Below are 19,180 nucleotides of genomic sequence, written 5' to 3' on the forward strand. Positions count from 1 at the left end.
GATCGTTAAGTTCCCAGAACAAGGCGACCGAAAATTTACATTTAACGAGGTTGATGATTGGTAGTGGTCTGCGCTTTGCGAAGGCGCACAGAAGGAATTAGCTTAAGGTTAAGATTCTGATACTTTGCTTCTGTAAATGGTTGAGCGGAGCTAGATGGAACAGCTAATTATTACCCCATGCTGTTATACGGTAATTAACGCGGTTTTCAATGAATGGCGTAGTAAAGCGTAAGCAATGTTGAAGTATTGAAATAGGATCGGGCCGTGACTGATATTCTTATGTATAACTTAAGTTTCAAAATAGCAATGGGTATTGCGTGGTTGAAACGAATTGATGGTTTGCAAGGTGGAGACTTTTGACTGGAACAGAGCAGCACGAATGACGTTTTAGAAGGGTTAGTATGGAGAGAGTGACGTCGGCACCCGCTTAATTTATTCTTTAGACCTGTGTTTAATTTAGTGGTCAAAGAATCGAAATACCCTTCGATAGCAAGGATTGCGGTGTCATCTGCGTATTAGAAAGCTTCAGTTTGAGTAAGGCAGTTAGAGAGGTAAATTATATAAAGTAAGAATAATGCAGGTCCAACTATTGAGCCTCGAGGCGCTCCTTTGTTAGTTGTAATGAATTCAGAAAGCGGAGCATTAAAACAGAAAACTCGTTACCTGTAAGATCAATAGCTTTCAATGAGTGATAAGGCAGGGCCAACAACACCGGTTGCAGACAATTTGGCTAACAAGGTAATGTGTCTGATCGAGTCGAATGCTTTAGTAGAGTCGATGAAAACGGGCACTGCAGTCAAATAGTCTGTAGCCCTCATACATGTTAAGGTGTCGCCGGGCGATCGGACCTGAACCCATCGGAGACAAATTGCCCTCCAGCGAACGAAGTGCTGCTCCGTGATCTGGTGAATGCTTCATTCTGGTGAGAACACAAAGAAAAACAAAGCGTAGCACACTCAGCGCACGGGCCAAATGCCAGAAATCGCGCGGAGGCGCGAAACCACCACGCCATCAATTGTCCCGATCACCGTCGTGGTTGTGTAGGATAGGGCGGAGCTGCATCCGCACCGATCGAATCGTTGAGATGCATGCAAATCGAGTTCAGGGCGTGCTCAGTCCTCGTTGGAGCCACCCTTGGAGACCCAGAACCTATTCTTTTGACTCGCCGTGCAGTATGCCAGCAGTCACAGTGCCGCCGCTGCCGATGGGTGATAAGCGGCACTGCGTCTCTTCTGGGTGGTGTATAATGGGAAGCAACCCTGACACAAAACGCTTCGAGTCGTGATGTGCTCTCAATCGCCCGCTCGCTCACCGTTATTACGTTCTCAGCCGTATGTCAGAATACAGGCTATTTATGGGGATTGCGGTTCAAATTCTGTTTTATCGGGTACACAGCCAAATTTCACGAGAGAATACAGTCTAGCTCTACCACGCGTTCTTCAAAACTGACAAACACCGTAAGCAACCTACCACTTAAAAAAAAAAAGAAAACAGCGATTCTTTTGACTCCCCTCAGCACAGGAACACATCATTTATTTGTACGCATGCCAGAGGTAGATGCGCCATTGTGTATGTATAAGATTTGTATACTTTACAAGTTACACGTTAGTACATGTTACAGAAAAAAAGGCAACTGTTATATCCTCACTTTCAGTTTCGTGGTGCTATGATCACCAGCGCCACGCCGCGCCCAACGTCGTAAGCCTTCCCCGCCGCGTTCTCCTTCCCCTGTTGAAATAAACGCAGTCTTTGTTTGGTCCTCGTTAACGTAAGACTCCTCGTTCCCTCTCGTTCTCCTCGTTCGCGCTTGCCGTTATGCCCGCTCCGTAAGCCTGCCCCTCGGCCGGCCGTCGTCCGACGCCACTCTACAGCAACCACTACAGTGACCGATTACAATAGCAATTACTTCATTGAAATATCTAATTGATTACATTTTACGAATTGCTGCTCCGCCAATGTAACTGAGGAATTAATGAAAATTAATCGATTGTTCTTATGTTACTTTTCTGCGAACATTTATTAGCATTGCATAGATACCGTAAACAGAACCGGCTGGCCTGGCACTTTCGGCGCCTCCTCTGCAGCTATTCACACGTTACTTATCTTCACTAACAATTCCTTTTCAAGATTTATATGTTTAACTTCCCTCGTTTCTGTTAAGACATGATATGCATGAAGGGGGGGGAGGGGGATAGGGTAGTGTTGTAATGTATAAGGCTCTACCGCTTACCACGACGTGAAGAGACCATGATGTACCATCTGTGGATAGGCGTTGCATTTAGGAACTCATACCTTTCTTATTGGAATGGCCGACAGCCCCGCGTGCGACACATGCAGCAGCGAGGCGCTCGCACATATTATCTCTGTCAGCCCGCTATATAGTGCCAAGAGACAAGTGATGTGCAAAGTGCTGGACCAGTTGGACAATCGTCCGCTATCAGAAATAAAAGCTTTAGGTCAGTGCTCCCGAATAACATCCGCGCTCGCGTTACTAAGATTCCTGTGGTTTACGGGCCTTCACGATAGACTTTAAGAACGCTGCCCCCTACCGCTCCATAGTGTACGCGGTTTCTTTGTGCTCGTCTCTCTTTCTCTCTATATCTCCCTTCCACTTTGTTTCTTTTTCTATCCCTCCTCCACTCCTTCCCTCCTTCAGGGTAGGCAACCGGAACTACCTCTGGTTAACCTCCCTACGGTTCTATGCATCCTCTCTCTCTCTCTCTCTCTCACTCTCTCTCTCTCTCTCTCTCTCTCTCTCTCTCTCTCTCTCTCTAAGGCTCCTGCTAAGGTACACAGTTATTCAACATCTGGGACCTCTAGGATGCACACCACTTCATTGTTGCTGATACCTGGAGAAGGTTCTGGTTGGACGAATGAAAAGTTTAAAAAGATCGTCCGTATTGGATTTCTTGAATAACGTCATAAGTGGCCGTCGATAATCGATACATACCAGTACCCTCTCAATTCGTCGGCCTACATCTGGTGGAGCGTTGGGATGAGGAAATGAATACTGAGCTCCTGGTTCTGCCTGTCTGAAAATCCGCGAGGCTGCTGCATGGCACGACTTGGGGTGTTTCACTGCAGTTCCCGCCGAATACAGATTCTCGAAGCTGTATCGTCTGCTACAGCTTGTTTCGTCAATAAAGTAACTGGTTACATGTAAATGGTAACTGAAAAAGTAATTGAATTACAGTGATCGTTACCAATTATACGAAGCAATGAATAAATTTCAATATCAAGCTTTTTAAACATGGATCTTGGAGAAGTTTTGTTCAAAGGATATTGATAAGCATCTATGTTATCATCCCTGCTCATGTATTAAACTCGCACCACAGGTTTTCCAGTTATCGCTATAGAGACCGGAAACAGTGAAGCAGTGCAAATGAACTTGCACGGAGCGTCAACTCACTTTACACAAGTCGCCTGGAGGGGGGTGCTGAGCTTGTGGCAACGCTGAAACATTGATTTCATATTGTAGTCCAGTGCGTTAACATTACGTTGCACTTCTTTGAGGTCTTGGATAAGTGATTTAAACCGCGTTCAACACATTACAGAGTGTTAGGATGTCACTCGACACATGTCCTGCCTCTTCAAGGAGTGAACTTCAACTGACAGTGGCCTACAGCAGACCACCGTCAGTAATGAACATATTCGCATCCATGCACTTTTTTCCACTTTCACACACCCCTGATGCTAACACATTCAGAAATTACACTCCGATGACGCTGTCGTCTTCTATTTTGATAAAGAATGAAAGAAAATATGATCTCTGAGATTAATTTGGATAGTGTCAAGTCTCCAGCGATAAGATCAACTGGCGAACCGGACGTACCAGATTGAGAACGGTTTGCCTCTGACTGCTCTCATCTACCTTGAGCAAATCGCATCTTTTTCAATAAGTTACGATTATACTAATATTTAGTCAGAAACTATACTATTTGTTATCAAAAAATATATATTTTTGACATAGTTCGGAAGAACGAAAAAGAAACCTCCCAGCACGTCCAACCTCCCAGCGAGAGAAAGAACAAGAGAAAAAATTAGCACGAAGGGCATTCCGATTAGAGGCGCTCACACAGGCCGGTCGATCTCGTGAAGCGCAGTTGCGCTTGCACGGCCTTCTGAGGCAATGTTGAGTCCCGTCGATGTTGCAAAATTCTTTCTTCCGACAGAAGCCAGTCGTCCAACTGTTTGAGCACGACGGAAAGCAATTGTCTCGGCAGACTCTACTGCATGCACTGGCACGAAATATGACGGATTGTTTTCTCTTGGCTGCAATTGCCACAGGTGGCGGCGCCGAAAAAAAAGAAAGAAAGTTGAATGTACCTGTATACGAAGGACAATCAAAACGCTTAACAGTAATCAGTATTCTACTATACTGGTTTCACTTTTGTTCTGTACGTGGTCGTAATCTCCACCGACAGACTTTGAGTAAATCTTCAAATGAGCAGGAAGCTAATTTTTTCACTGCCATTTCCAAAGCACTTCGCTGGTCGTCTCTGAACTCAAGAAGTTCGTTTTTCTTTCTGAAGTTGCTGCCGCGTACGCACAGCTTCCGTAATAAACATATAGGTAGTACGTTGGATGAGAGACTTGAGTTTTGCAGACATGAGTAATGGTAGTTACCAGTTGACCCATTTATCTTGCTCCACTAGCCGAGCACGATCAATTTCCTCCTCCTCTCAACTGCAGCCTTCATCCCTAGCACAGCTTTGTGGTCTTGTTGGTTGAGCAGTCTTTCCGCTGCACAGCGTGAAAGAGAACGTAAATCCATCGGTGGGCCGCGTTTTGCGTTCTTGTTTCCGTGTATCTCCTGTGCTATAACACAAATAGAGAGATAGCTAGGGGATAGAGAAAGATAAGGACAAATGAAGGCCACGAACGCTAACCAGGCCTGAGCCCGGTAGGCTACCTTGCACGGGGGGCAGGGGAGTGAATGATTACGATAAGGAGAGCAAGTCCAGTGTTTATGTTGCCAGCGTAGTGATAGTTATCTGCTCTGTATCACAGATGATCACTCAGTCCGGCAGTCTTCAGAAATCGCAGCAGCGATTTTGTGGCCTTCTGCAGCTTTCACATGTGAGGCCGTGATACAAATATTTTGTCCATGCGAGAAAGGTCTTCCGTCTAGCTGGTTTGGAGCTGTGCGGAGTTGTAGCCTTTCACTTTCAATGGACGGGCAGTAGCACTATAGGGACAAAAGAAAGAAAGGCAGAGAGGTCAGTGGGAACATAAAACCTGATTTCATGCCCTGCATTGGTGGAGGAATGAGATTAGAAGGATAAGAAAAGAAAAGGGAGATAGAGACGTATCACAGGCACATTGTCACAGCAGGTCGCGAACACCGCAGACGATCACAGCATAGTATATCTCAGTTAACACCAATTAGGGCTAAATCCCTCTGGGTTGGTTCCTTGCCCCAAGACAATTCATCGCTAAGCTACTTGTCATAACTTTGGCTATGGCTAAAATATACTTGCAAACAACCTCTCAAAATGTATGTCAGTGCATATACTTCTTTCTTGAAAGGCTGCTCGTAGTAAACTTTCCCACGAGATCAAACTCTCAGGTAACGCGCGTTCCAAGCCTTGCGCAACTCCAACAGCATTCGTGACTAGCCTAGAAGGTAACCAAAAGGAGGTGAAGATGCACGTATTAGCAGGCAGAGAGATAGGTCAGCTCGAGGTAGCGCACTCTGACCTATCTTCGAAGAATTAAATTTTGTGGTTTTTTTGTGCCACATCCACGATCTGTTTGTGAGGCACGCCGTTAGTGGGGCATCCCGGATTAGTTTTTACCATCTCGCTTCTTCAGCGTTCATGATTTTTCTTGGCATTTGGCTCTCATCGAAATGCGACCGTCGCTGCTCGGATCGAACCCGCGGCCTAGCGTTCAGCATGGCAACGCCGTAGGCACTCAGCTATCGCGGCTGATACCGGCTACCCTGTGCAGGGCAAAGAGAAGAGGAGCTGAACTCAGTGGCAAAGAGTGTTGGTGATAATTATTATGAAGATGATGGCAGGGATGAAAAATACGGATATGCAGGCACAGAACCGCTATTCAGTGCTGAAGGCTCGGCGCTAGTAATGTCTCACATGAAAAGCTTCGAGGTGGTTTTGCGAGGCACGTTTTGTGCGGTGCAATGCATCCAGGGAGACGCCCTTCAGAAGAAAAAAAAAACGGTTGATACTGCATACCAGAGAAAAGGCCAGTGTTACTCGCTCTCATGAAAGCACGCAAGAAAAATAATTTTTTTCTAAGGTCCTGTTCTGCACATCTATTTTGTTGTTCCAGTGAAGCGTCTCAATGAATACATGTTTAATATTTTGTTATATTCAACAGGATGCGAGTTCATCGAGTTCCTCTATTCCGTACTTACAGAAATACGTGCGTTAACCGCAACCAATTGCGCACATCGAAGTAAGCCGTTGTTTCAGCTGACCCGCGCCGGTGTGTCGTTGTCAGTTTTTCTCGCCAGGCTCTTTCAATGCACGCGGTGCCCCTTTTTCTTTTTTTTTTTCACTTTGAATGCATAATAAACGAGCGATATAATTTGGAAGTCAATAGGCGGTTGATCGCGTGTCCATGGGTAGCCTTTTTTTTTTCTTTCTTTCCCGGCTTCACTGCTTTCCCTCTCATTCCTCCGGTATTTCCCCTTCCCTCAGTACTTCTCTCCCTGTCTCTCTTCCCTCAGCACAGAGCAGCCAAACGATTCTTATTAACTTCCCTTTAGTTTCTCTCCTCTGGTCCGTCTACTATTTATCTCCCTTCACTGTATGCGTCAGTGCAGGTTAGCCGAGCAGATTAAGATCCCTGGTTAACTTCTTCGCCTTCCATTGTTAAATTTTCTAGGTATCTCAATTACAAAAGCTTAACAATGCACGAATATCTGCTCTTGGACATGCGTAACCTTGGTGGCACACCTCCTGCACGAGGTATACATTAGCGTGAGCAGGCGCTAGCAAACAGAAAATGACGCTTAGCCTCCGATTTGATCTAAGATAGTGGTGTATAGTTTTGCTTTTTAAATCAATAAGCGACAAATTACAGCAACAAAAAGAGGCGCTGGAAGGTCACTACCCAGTACTTCGATGCAGCGACTTTGTATCGCCCCAAAGGAAAGAAAGCAAAACTAAAACACAAGAAAAAAAAAGATGAAAAGGAAAACACGTTTCGCTCAAAAGACACCGAGAGACCGAAGGAAGGGGGACGGCAGAGAGTTTAACCGGAACGGAAAAATCCGGTTCGCTACCCTGCACTGTGGACGGAGGAAAGGGAGGTAGAGAGGGGAGAAGAAAGGCGCGTCACTCTCAAATAGTGGAAACCGACTCTCGGCGGGATGAAATTCAGAAGATATTAAACCAAAGGGAGCAATGACGCAAATGATCAAAACAATTTGTGAAAATCTCTTTTAAACTCTTTCTTTTTTCTTTCTTTTTTTTGTCCCGCGCATGTGCTTAATCAACCTTTTGCGCTACAGAGAATAAGGGGATGCGAGAGGCTGAATTTTTCGCTAGTTACAATCGTACGAGGTGACGGGCGATAAGACCAGAGAAATCATAAGGGAAGTTAAGTATGCGCTATGGGCGCGACATCCTCAAGGCATTTGGTGAAGTTACAGAACTTCGCTACGATCTGTATCCGAGCAAGTTGGTAGGGTGACATGTTAAGGCAGGTAAACGGCAAATAAAAACACGGGCAGTTGAAAGAATCAGGGCATATATAAGCGCTTTGAATGTCCTCATTGTTTCCGCTGTCCGTGTTTTCATTGTGTTTTACCTGGGTTATACAACATGATATAACACTTACGATAAATATTCGCGCATCCTTTATAGCAGGCTCAACTCGTACGTCGCTACTCCAGTGATGCCACCTTGTCAATCGCCGAATAGCTATATACCGCTGTCTGTAATGCCGGTCGACATCTTAAAATGATTAACGATGAAAATTATGGCCTCTTCTCGCTCCCATTCCGAGGCTCACTAAAATAGCAGCGTTGTCTGCAGAATCTATCGAACGTTCTCTATGTCTTGTACTTAGAGGCACTAATTCGTTTTTTATTTCTTTTCTACTCCTTTCTCCTTGCCTGATACCCGCGTTTAAGCCAAAGCAAATACACGCGGTATCTGAGCATTTGGTTGCGACTTGGTGTGAGCCACATGGAAGGCCATCGGCGCTACGTTTGTAACGGTCCCGGTATATCGCCCCTCCCTACACACTCCCTATTCTCCTATGTTGTCATTTGGCAGCGATCAAACAATCTCCAGCTTCCGTATCCCGTATCGCCGAGCGACGTCCGTCGACGCTAATCGCGCCGATGTGGCGACGGAGCTAAACCTCCGCGCGTGCTGAAGCCACAGCGCCACGCGTTCTTTTGTTGGGCGAGCCTTCGCGGCGTCGCTGATGCCGCAGCTCCATATCTTGATGCGCGCAAGCTCCCAATGCCGGCCTTCCTCCTATAGTAACCTGCTCAGCAACGACGTCTAGGCTGAAGCCCTCCAACAACATGCATCGGCCGCAGCAGCAGCAGCAGCAACAGCAACATTAGCAGCAGCCCGAAATACAACAGCGTTCGAACCCGCCTCCGGGTGTCTCGTGCATAGCCGCGGCCTCGAACTCTTTTCGTGCCCCGCATCCCCGATGACACCGTCGAAGGGAGTCAAACACAGGCACCGACAAGGCGCATCTGCAACTCATAAACAGCGGAAGGCGCAGCGCATACCGTGTTGCGCAATTCGCCGGAGGCGAAGGGAGAAGCGCTTCGTATATGCTTCGCTCCGTATATCTGCTAGCCATCTCCTCCTGCGCACAAAGCGGGACGTTATCCTGTCGGGGTTCCGTTGTCGGGACGGTGGCGAAGAGGGGGGGGGGGGCGGAGCAGGCTGCCGCACGGCTTCTTGAGACCCCCCTCCCCCGAGGAGGGGTGGGGGGTGCCGATGCGTCTCCGCGGCGAAGCACAGCCGCCACCACTTCTCTCCGGAGCACGCCCTCGGCCGTATACGAGACTGTACCGTTGTATACGTGGCGGCGGTGGCATAGCACGCCACAGACATCCTTGAAAAACAACTGATTCCGCCCCTGCTTCGCATCACACCCCCCTTTCTGTTTTGGAGAAAGCGGGCCGCTGCGCATCTTATGCCTCCCGACGAGGAGGTTGGCGAGGAGGAAGGAGAGACGCCATCGCGCGCCTTGCGCGCCGCAGCGCCGTTCTTTCGGATTCTGTCGATGGGACGCGATATACTTTGGCCCTCCCGGAGCGGATAGCGCTCAGTTGCCTGCGCACCTTGCAGAGAAGTGATTCCACGCGCCCGCTAAGCGCCTTCTACCCTCCCTCGCTGCCGCTGCATTTGTTGGTCGATGCGAACGAAAAAGAAATCTGATCTCGTTTTCTCTCTCTTTCTTTTTTAGTTTCTTTTCTGCCGAGCGCTCCACTGCGACGACTCCGCATACGCGCGACAAGGGGAGGCGAGAGGCTTTGTGAAAATAAAGGACGCGGATAATGCCGAAAAGACCAAAGGACGATTACTACAAGGAGAGGGAGCACTTTATGGCCTTTGTCATTGATAAGCGTGCCGAACTGGTGCCCCGCTGACAGAATATAAAAGCCTGGTTGGCTGAGTGAGGGTCCCACTCTCGGTCTTCTACCATCCACCACAGCGGCAACAGCAGCAGCCATGAACACGGTAAGCGCGCTCGCCTCCACGAGTGGGCAGAGACGGAAGCGACGATTGCGGCGTCCTGCAGTGGAAAATTACACAGCTACGCTCCATCACGCAGCCAAGAACCATTCACCGCACAAACGGATATACCTTCACGCCGGAAAACTCATTTACGCCTGTTGACAGTTCCTGCGACGGGATTATACCAACAGCTATCTGCCCGGCCACAGGCTCGGAGGGGGGCGCCCGGAGGGGGGCGCAACATATATAAGTTGAGAAATGGGCTCATGCGGTCGGTGCACGCCGATTCTTGCAGAGTGTCAGCGGTATGACCACCGCAATCAGACGCAAACAATATTTTGAAGCATTCAGACCTACCTCGAGAGTGCCTCAGAGCGAAGGCTTTTGTTCCACATGTTTGCAGCACTTAAGACAATGCGCAGGATGACGTGGACAGGACGAACTCTCGTCCTCTTTATTAAATGTTACGTGCCTGTCCTTGGCGCTGCAAATGTGCGGTGCAAGTTTTGCAACCGACATGCCCGGCTTGTAGGTTCGACGTTTCACCCATAAACTATTGGCATGGGCAGGCTCCGATACCATAGGTCAGTTACGATATACTCCACACGGAAGAATAGGCGTGAAGTGCTAATATCGGGATTCGAAATTAGGCGTATCACACATAACGTGATGCCACCGCGTATGAGTACAGACATTAGAGCCACGTTCAATGACTCTTCGGCATGCCTCAAAAGCATTCACAATACTCGCTTTGCCTGCTCTTCACCCTTTACCCAGCTTACCATCGCCGTGCTGGCCGCCTGTGCCCTGAGCGTCAGCTGCCAGCTGATCGCCGCCCCCGTGGAGGTGCCCCAGCCGTACTCCTTCGGCTACGTCTCCAACGACATCGAGGGTAGCCACGGTCATGAGGAGACCGGTGACGGCAGCGGCCGCGTGTCCGGCCGTTACTCCCTGAGTCTCGGTGACGGGCGCACCCGTGTGGTCACCTACGTGGCCGACGAGTTCGGCTACAGGGCCGACGTGGTCACCAACGAGCCCGGCACCGAGTCCAGGCCGGCCGCCGACACCACCTTCACGTCGAGCGCCCTGTCCGGTCCCGATGCCGCCCACGCCGCAGAGGGCGCGCTCCTCGGCGCTCCCTTCAGGGCCTAAAAAGGAAAGCGGGAAATCTTCTTGAAGCCACACTGTTCCTTAGACTCTCACGACTTCCTTATCTTCTGTCGACCACCACTGTACGCCTTCACTGCTGGGCATGAAATTCCTTAACCGGACGGCGCCGCTGCCTTAGTTCGCGCCCTCAGACTATACACTAAGTCCTGCGTTACTTCTTTTCTAACCATGAGGGTATTGTGCTGCCCATTACTTTCTTTTTTTCTTTTTGTGTCTCCAGTTTTTCGTGTTCCTGTTCTACTTTCGTCGCTATACTTTGTAGGCCCCTGCTGTATTACACTGTATGGTGATCACGCACCGCTGCTGGTGCGCATCTTATCCAATTATCGTTCCTCGCTGTATGTTTCCTCTTAGATTACGCTTCTTATTCACTCCGTCCACTTTTCACTAGATATCGTTTCAGTCTTTGCAGCCGTGTATTTATGTGCCGAACTTCCGTGTCGCTATTACTCCCGCACTCTTTCTTTATTTGTTTTTTGGTTTGTTTCGTTTAAGTGCCTGCTTTTGTGTGTGTCTGGTTTGTCGTATATGTGATGATACTATTTATTTGCTCCATATTCCCATATATAGTGATTTGCTTGTCGATGTCATGTGCCTGCAGGGTTTGTTTTCAATTTATTTATTGTTTTCTGTTAAAAAAAAAACGTGTTCGTTTATTACTTTGCGTTTTTTACCCACCTCTCTTCGTGCAATAAAGTGTGGCCTAGAAGAGTAATCACTGGATCGCTCCCGTTACATATCGACTTGACGTCGAGAAAACGACACTTGTGTTGGAAAAGCCAACTCTATTCTTAGATACTGATGACCATATTCTGCACTGGCCGAAGAAGGTGTGTTCTTAGTCTTTCTTAAGTGTCTCAGAAACACATGAACTGGCATTCTCCAAGGCCAAAATTGAGAATCGCAGGGCTTATTTTTGATCACGGAGGACCACCGTACGTGTAAATTTAGGCTGATCGTACATCGAAGCCAGTCACCTGTATTTTTCAACATCAGGCATAAATGACAATGATTTCGAAGTGCACAGGCAAGAGAGATAGAGAGAGATAAAAGAAAGGCAGGGATCTTAACCAGTCAAGCGTCTTGTTGGCTACACTGCGCTGGGGGAAGGGAGTAGGGAAATAGAAAGAAGGGAGAGAAAGAGAGAGAGGAGGGTAGAGTGACGTTCACGAATAGCACTACAGAGTCAAAAAAAGCTCGCACAAGCCCTCGTTTAGCGATTATCGAGCTTTAATGTTTAAATCAGCTTCGTTTTATTCATCTACAGAACCGTTAACGCTCAAGGATTTCCTCAGCGGTTGATAAGGCACCGGTTCATTGTCCTTAGATAGCGCTCAAGGTAAGATGCGGCGACTCAATTTTTTAAACTGGACAGATCGCATCGGAAGACTATCTGATCATGCAAGTATAGGTAAACGGTTGTTAGAAATATAGGAAAACGAAGCAAGAGTATTGCGGCCTGCACATTTCTTCTACGTTTACGAGCAAAAATAATTCGTGTTGCATACAGCGCCTGAATACACTTGCAGAGAGTGTCACTGTCATTCCGGCTTGTGAGAAGAAAATAATTCAAACTTTATATTGAAGCAGTGTGCAGGTGTCAGGCATTTTTAACAAATTTATTGCATTTGTTTAACGAGAAATTAGTGCCTAGTAGGAAATACCAGCTGCCACTCTCTCTCTCTTTCTCTCTCTCTACATTTTGAAAGAAAGCACATGTTATTTCTTGCAAAATTCGGACTCAAGAAAGACTAAAAACAGTTTAGGGAGATCACACTCCAAGTCCACAAATGCTCCCTGACTAGGACAGTTTTCCTGAAGTCATATTGAATCTATTGCTCAGACGTGAATCCCAACACTACGCGCATTAGGAAGCGAGTCAAGCGCATCAACAGTAACTATGGTCTCGCTAAAATTAGAACGTACCGTCCTTGAAAGCTGAGAAGCGTAGTAGCCTTCTCGATTAAAAGACTCAATGTCGCTTTGGTATTTCTGTGTCCTTGAATTCGAAGGTGCGCCTAACTTCGGAATCACTCTGCGCGCTGCCTGCAATCTATAACGCATCGTTTCACGTACGCCACCACATCGACACTCCATCGACCACATATGGAGCTATATAGCTCACAGCCATAGATGAAGGGAAAAGATGGGAGAGAGCTTACCGCAACGCGATTGAAGCCAAACCTGTCGGCCCAACACGTGATTGCACGTCAAAGTGCGCAGTTGGTTTTAGTGTTCTCGCTCTGCAGGCAGAGTCACGGCAAGGCAGCTGCACAAGCGCGCACCGAAGAAAAACTACTGACATAGCTACTGGGAATCTAACGTCTCCGCAAATCTCGAGTTTTGCTCCGTGATCTCGACGCAGGAGGTCACGTGTTGGGCCACCACTGTGGCTTCACAGAGCATTCGATTGCCAGGGCTGGCTGCGTGACGTAATGCTCCCTCTCATATTTTTCCTTCATCCGTGCTCACATCGTCTACTCTGGACTAGTGGTGGAGCCTGTAGTCCGGGTTGCCTCCCATGTATTAGAGGGTCAAACGCGATTTGCATATATAGGTCGCCGGTACTGCTCCACTCAGGGGGTGTGTTTACTTTTGTTCTGCCTTATTTACGGGTAAACAACGTAAACAAAAGCAAACCAGCATTCGAAAGCATTTTAAGATACTGCACTTTGATCTGCTTTCCTTCGCTTCCTACGATTCTTCAGAAGGCCTGTTTGAAAGCTCCAAGAGTGACGGCGTTTTCAGAACGGGCGGCTAAAGTGGGCTAAAGATTCGTCTGTTAGTGTATAATAGGCGAATGTACCACGCCAGGAAATGTTACGTTCGTTAGCTCAGGCATGCAGAGCGTCTATCGCAAATGCGCTCGTTGGCGCTTTATGAATGTGTGCGGAAAGACAAAAGTGAGTTATACTTGCGGTTTTTAGTTTGGAAAGCATTGCTGTCTGTAAAAGCTGCCTTTCAGATAAAATTACACGAACTGTACGTGCACGTTGCCACGAAAACATGTAATTTTTTGCGTGGAGCTCTTGAATCGTTCATATCTGGCGTACGCTAAAACAGTGGACACAAGAAGCTGCGCTGAAGGACTTGCACCATCGTTGCTGCGACACTGGTTAGCTTGTCTCTTTCACGCAGGCAGACGTGCTTCCTTTATAAACGCCTAAATGTAATTCTAAATTACGTGCATTGAACAACGGACGAATGCAGCGCGGAGTTCTAAAGCATTCATTCGAACGACAGTATATATGGTACTTAAATGTAAGAATGAGTACGTAAATACGAATGCATATCGGAACGAACATATTGCGTATAGCTACGTGGTTCGCTTCCGAACTGCCGCTGCCGCTTTATTTACTAAACAAGAAAAAAGCGCACCACGGCGTGTTTGTGAAAGTCGTCGTTGCAGCGGGGCGGTATACATGCTAAGCGATCGAACATGCAGGGCGCCGCATACACCAGGGGTAACCAAGAGGCCGGGCGGTCGTCGTTCGGTCCGTCTCTTGCGGGCCGAAAGCCGAACCGGCCATCCGGTCGCCCTTGCGAGGAGATTACGGTCTCGCATCCGTGTATGTCGGTCGGAGTGCGCATCGCAAGCGTGGGTCGGAGGTCAGTGGATGAGCGCGCGCCCGGAGGTTACCCAGGTAGGAGAGGAAGAGAGATGGTAGGGGGGGTTGGGGGTTGGCAGGATGGCGGGAAGGCGTCTGCGGGCAGTCGAGCCGGCGCTGCCGCACGCGGCGTGTTCACGATTTCCGAGACCGGGTCAGGGTGAAAGTGGCCGCCCGCTGCCGCGGTCCCGCCGCCCAGCGGCCGCTCGCCGTTTCCCTAACTGCTGTCCAGCACGTGAGCGAAATAGCGGGCGCGTGCCGCCCGAATTCCGAGACGCCGTGCGTGGTCCGCGCGACGCCTGGGCGTTGCGTACGTTATATACCCCCCTCCCCTCCTCACTCTTCCTCGCCCCCTTCTTTTAAACAACCCTTTCTATACCCTCTCGAATGTACGGCGCTTCCGTGAACGATGCAGTGACGAGCCTGTCCGAACGGCTGGGGCATACACCTCACTCGCTCGTCGAAAGATTCTGAGCGCGATATTTTTACCGCGCTCTATTTTGACGTCGAGATCGGCGCGTTCTTGTCAGGTAATACTATCGTCGCCGTGGCTTAGCGTATTGGTTTCTTTGTGGTGGTGTATCTTTTATGGTTGTCGGGGTGGCTACGAGAACGAGCGCACAGGGGAGCGGAAGTCAGCTGCCTAGGCAGGCCAAATGTCGCTCTCATATGGAGTTAAAAATAGCATTAACATAACTACAGTTATCAATACTACTCAAGAGAGGAAAGCAAAACATAACACTCTACGCTGACTACCTCTAATTCGGTGTTTTCCTGATATTTTTGGCAAGGAAGCAGGTGCTTTAGAGGGTGAATGAGTGCGTTATATGTTGCGAAGACATTGGAAATGTTGTCAACTGTTGTGTCAGCGGCTTTTCCGCAAACATTAGATTGTCTAATCACCAAAGGATGATCCCGTGAGGTTATATGAAAAACGGTCCGGCACTAAAGCACATTTCGCAAACATACTCAGACAGCAACAGTCAATATAGTAAACATCAGGCAAATCAATTTATAACTCACACAGAATGCTGCAACATTACAATAGCTCACAAGGACATGCAAAGTGACCCGCCATGGCTGCTTAGTGGCTTTGGCGCTACACTGCGAAGCCCGAAGCGCGGGATCAAATCCCGACAGCATTACGATGTGGTCGAAATGCGAAAATGCTCGTGTATGTGCATCGAGTGCATGTCAAAGAACCCCAGGCGGTAAAAATATATCCCCACTACGACGTGCCTCACGATCATAGTGGGGTTTTGGCACGTAAAATTCCAAATTATCTTTTTTTTTTAATTTACAAATAAGAAGTGTTAACACATAGATACAATGTCTTTTTCAGTAAAGAAAGTCATTAAAGCTTTATTATTGCTGAATTGATGCGTTATTCCATTGCCCAAGCTATTTTTCTGCACTCAAAGGGCGGTTATCAAGGTTCATCAATGTTATTTTCAAAGCACACCTTTGCTCTTCAAACTTAGCACAGCTTATTAGAACATGTTATACGTTCTCTCATGAATGACCGCTCCTGCAACGAGGCATATCTGAACGACGTATACCATACAAAGCGCTACCTGTATACGCCACATCTGACCTGATATGATATGACATGACACGCTATGATACGATAGATAGATAGATAGATAGATAGATAGATAGATAGATAGATAGATAGATAGATAGATAGATAGATAGATAGATAGATAGATAGATAGATAGATAGATAGATAGATAGATAGATAGATAGATAGATAGATAGATAGATAGATAGATAGATAGATAGATAGATAGATAGATAGATAGATAGATAGATAGATAGATAGATAGATAGATTATTTAGGGACGTTATTAATGGGAGGAACAAAGTGAAGGTCATGTGAACGCGCAGTTTACATGGTCTCCATAACGATTAAATTATTCTTTACAGAAAACAATTAATACTCATTCTCTGCTGATAAAAAAATAATTCATTCAGATAGATCGCCTATATTACATAGGCTATTACGCATTGCAACCATTTACTCAACCACTGCTTACTGCTCAAAACAGAAGTGCTTTTGCCTGCGTTGGGTAGAAATCAGTTGTGCACTAGCGCCCGTGAGCATACCGTACAGGAAACAAAATGCGCATATATAATAATATATTCGTGCGCGGATAATATTATTTTCGTCGTTGCCTCTAGTTTGATAAACGCTTTGGAACTCTAAGTGAGTTTAAAAGAATAAACTTTTTTTATAGAGTCACTATGTGACGTAATAGTTCTGTGGAAACCCGCAAGGTTTCGAGGAACACGTGGGTTTCCTTTGTATCAATTGCCACGATTGGGTGGATGTCTCATTTTCCCTTTATTGAGAGTCACTATTTACATCTCTTCGGCAAAAAAACAAAACAAGAATGGTTGATTATTAGTGAAAAATCAGTGAGAAATGACAGCTCTCAATTTCGCGTCCTAACAGCATCGTGAATGACGTCAGTGAGAAGTCACGTATTTCCTTTCAAATTTGTATGTTTGTGAAATCACAAAGTCGCGAAGGTTGCACGGTTGATTGCATACTTACGAACAGTTACAGAAACACATTACAGAAGCGAAATGCCTGATTACAACTAGAAATACCATTTAAAGATGTAATTGAGAAAATGGACCACTTACTGCGCAACGAAATTAATTGGCCAGTTACTAAAATTAGTTATTTGACCAGCTACTTCCATCTCAAGTTTTACTAAAATTGCACAAATACAGCAAAAGAACTTACTGGCCTCGCTCAATCAGGGCATACTCTGCAGCCCTTCACATGTACTTTATATTGATAAAATTTTACGCGTAAACGTACATGGCCCGTCAGTGAAATCGACGAGATTTGAAGAAGCGAGTGCAGCAAGAGGAAGGCACCGGGAGGTGAAGAGAATCGCCGCTTCCGCGCCCTTTCCATTTGTGCTTCGACACTGCGAAGCTAACTGTGCATGTTCGAGGCTTCCATACGCTTGCCCGTAACCCGCTTTCGTGGAGTGAAACGGCACTGTAACTTTTTATTGCAATAGCAATTACATGGACACTCCAGGCGCATTTCTGCCGTCGCCGTGAGGTTCCGTATGAGTGAACGCGTGTGAGCCGGCGAACGCGCTTCAATCTCGCGTGGGCGAGCGAGGAAGGCGGCCCGGACGGATGCGTGCCGTCTCCTGTGGCCCGAGAGGCGGGTTACGGTGAGGCGAGGGAGGAGGGGCGTTATTCCCCGACTGCTGCTACGGTGCCTCCACGTCCTTCTCGCCAGCCGCGCCGTGCAGAGCGGAGACAATCGCGGCGTCTTCTACGGCGTTGGCCACGCGAACCGCGGATGCCGTAGCGGACGCTTTGGCGAACGCCGTAGGGGACGCGTTGCCGGCACTTGTGTGTCTTGAAAGCGATCTCCGACGTGGCTAAAGTGCGCGCCCGCGCGGGCCTCATCTTCAAAGCGATCTGCGATGTTGGCAAAGTGCGCGCAGTGCCGGTAGCTTCGTATGCGCTGTGCTTTCGAAGTTTCGTTCGCGCTGAAGCGAGACATGCATGAAGGTCAATTCGCTTGTTGCTGCCGCGATTCCTCACTCCAGAAATTTCACAGCGAGTGTCCGCGCTCTTCGAGCGAGATGTGTTCGTGTTTACCTGTGCGCGCATGACACCGTGCTGGTTAATTTAGTTAAAGCACGTTGACGGGCTTGTTGGTTTGAATCCATAATAGAATGTGTAAGCGCCACTGAGCCCCGACGTAGAAAGAAGCAGACACGCAAAGACAGCGCTGTCTCTGTGTGTCTGTTTCTTTCTACGTCATTGCTGAGTCACGCTTACACATTCTATCATAGTTAATTTAATTAGTAAGCAAACGTTTACAATATTATACGGCCGATAAAACCACTATCCTTACTTCGTACAGCTATCTACTAATTTGCTATCGCAATCGGTGCTTCGCCTTTCGGGCGCTACTGCGACTTCCTTTTTTTAAATTTTTGTCTAATATATGCTTCTTTTCTAATATTCTTTTCAACATCTTCGTTCGTTATCTCTTCGTCCTTTTATTGTTAGGCAGTCACATTAGGCAGTCACGCTGAAAGCTCTATAGGTGAGACCGTTGGAGAGAAAGGCGGCGTATAGACGGTGGTGTGTTGTAGCTGTAGGCGGGTTCAGCCAGCACCTGTCTATAGGAGGTGTTGGTTTAGCCTGGTGAGAGAGGCCGGCAGGAGGCTCCGCCTGAGCGTCTTTTGCCGTTTCACTATGGCATTCAACACGTGTCGAACAATTTGGTGTCTCTTAGAAATGTAAAGTGAAGGCGTGAGGCTTCCTTGCTGGCCTTTCAACGTACGAACATTTTGCGAACATTGTGGTTACTGAAGGCCGCGATGCTCGCCTTTGGGTGTTATATGAAGCACAGGGTTTTATTTTCGCTGGTACTTGGAGAAGGGGCTCCCGGTAGGGCCAGTGCAACGGTGAAAAGTCATCCATAGGCGATTTCCGGGCATCAACGTCCAAAGTGGCCATCGGCATCCATCCATAGAAGCGCCGCTTCAATTTGTTGGCCAATATACCCGCTGGAGCTTCTGCTTGCAAGCTTCACTCATTAGCCGTGCATTAGCTCTTTAGACTTAAACAAGGACTCGTAGCTCCCGGGAAAGGTGGCCAAATCTGTAATTTAATTAAAAATATAACCACATAATCTTCAGCCATAAAAATACTCTTCGCGTGCTGCAATCTTA

At 47.5% G+C, this 19,180-nt stretch overlaps 1 protein-coding gene across 1 annotated transcript; it reads left to right on the top strand.

The window, feature by feature from the left end:
* The first annotated feature begins 9,497 nt into the window (after window positions 1-9,497).
* Window positions 9,498-11,565, top strand: LOC142585665 (cuticle protein 10.9-like). Its single transcript, XM_075696599.1, has 2 exons — window positions 9,498-9,683; window positions 10,458-11,565. The coding sequence occupies exons 1-2, from the start codon at window positions 9,675-9,677 to the stop codon at window positions 10,830-10,832; spliced, it is 384 nt and encodes a 127-aa protein (XP_075552714.1). The 5' UTR covers window positions 9,498-9,674; the 3' UTR covers window positions 10,833-11,565.
* Window positions 11,566-19,180: the final 7,615 nt, after the last annotated feature.

Source organism: Dermacentor variabilis, chromosome 6 (assembly GCF_050947875.1).
Source record: "Dermacentor variabilis isolate Ectoservices chromosome 6, ASM5094787v1, whole genome shotgun sequence".
Classification (NCBI taxonomy): Eukaryota; Metazoa; Arthropoda; class Arachnida; order Ixodida; family Ixodidae; genus Dermacentor; species Dermacentor variabilis.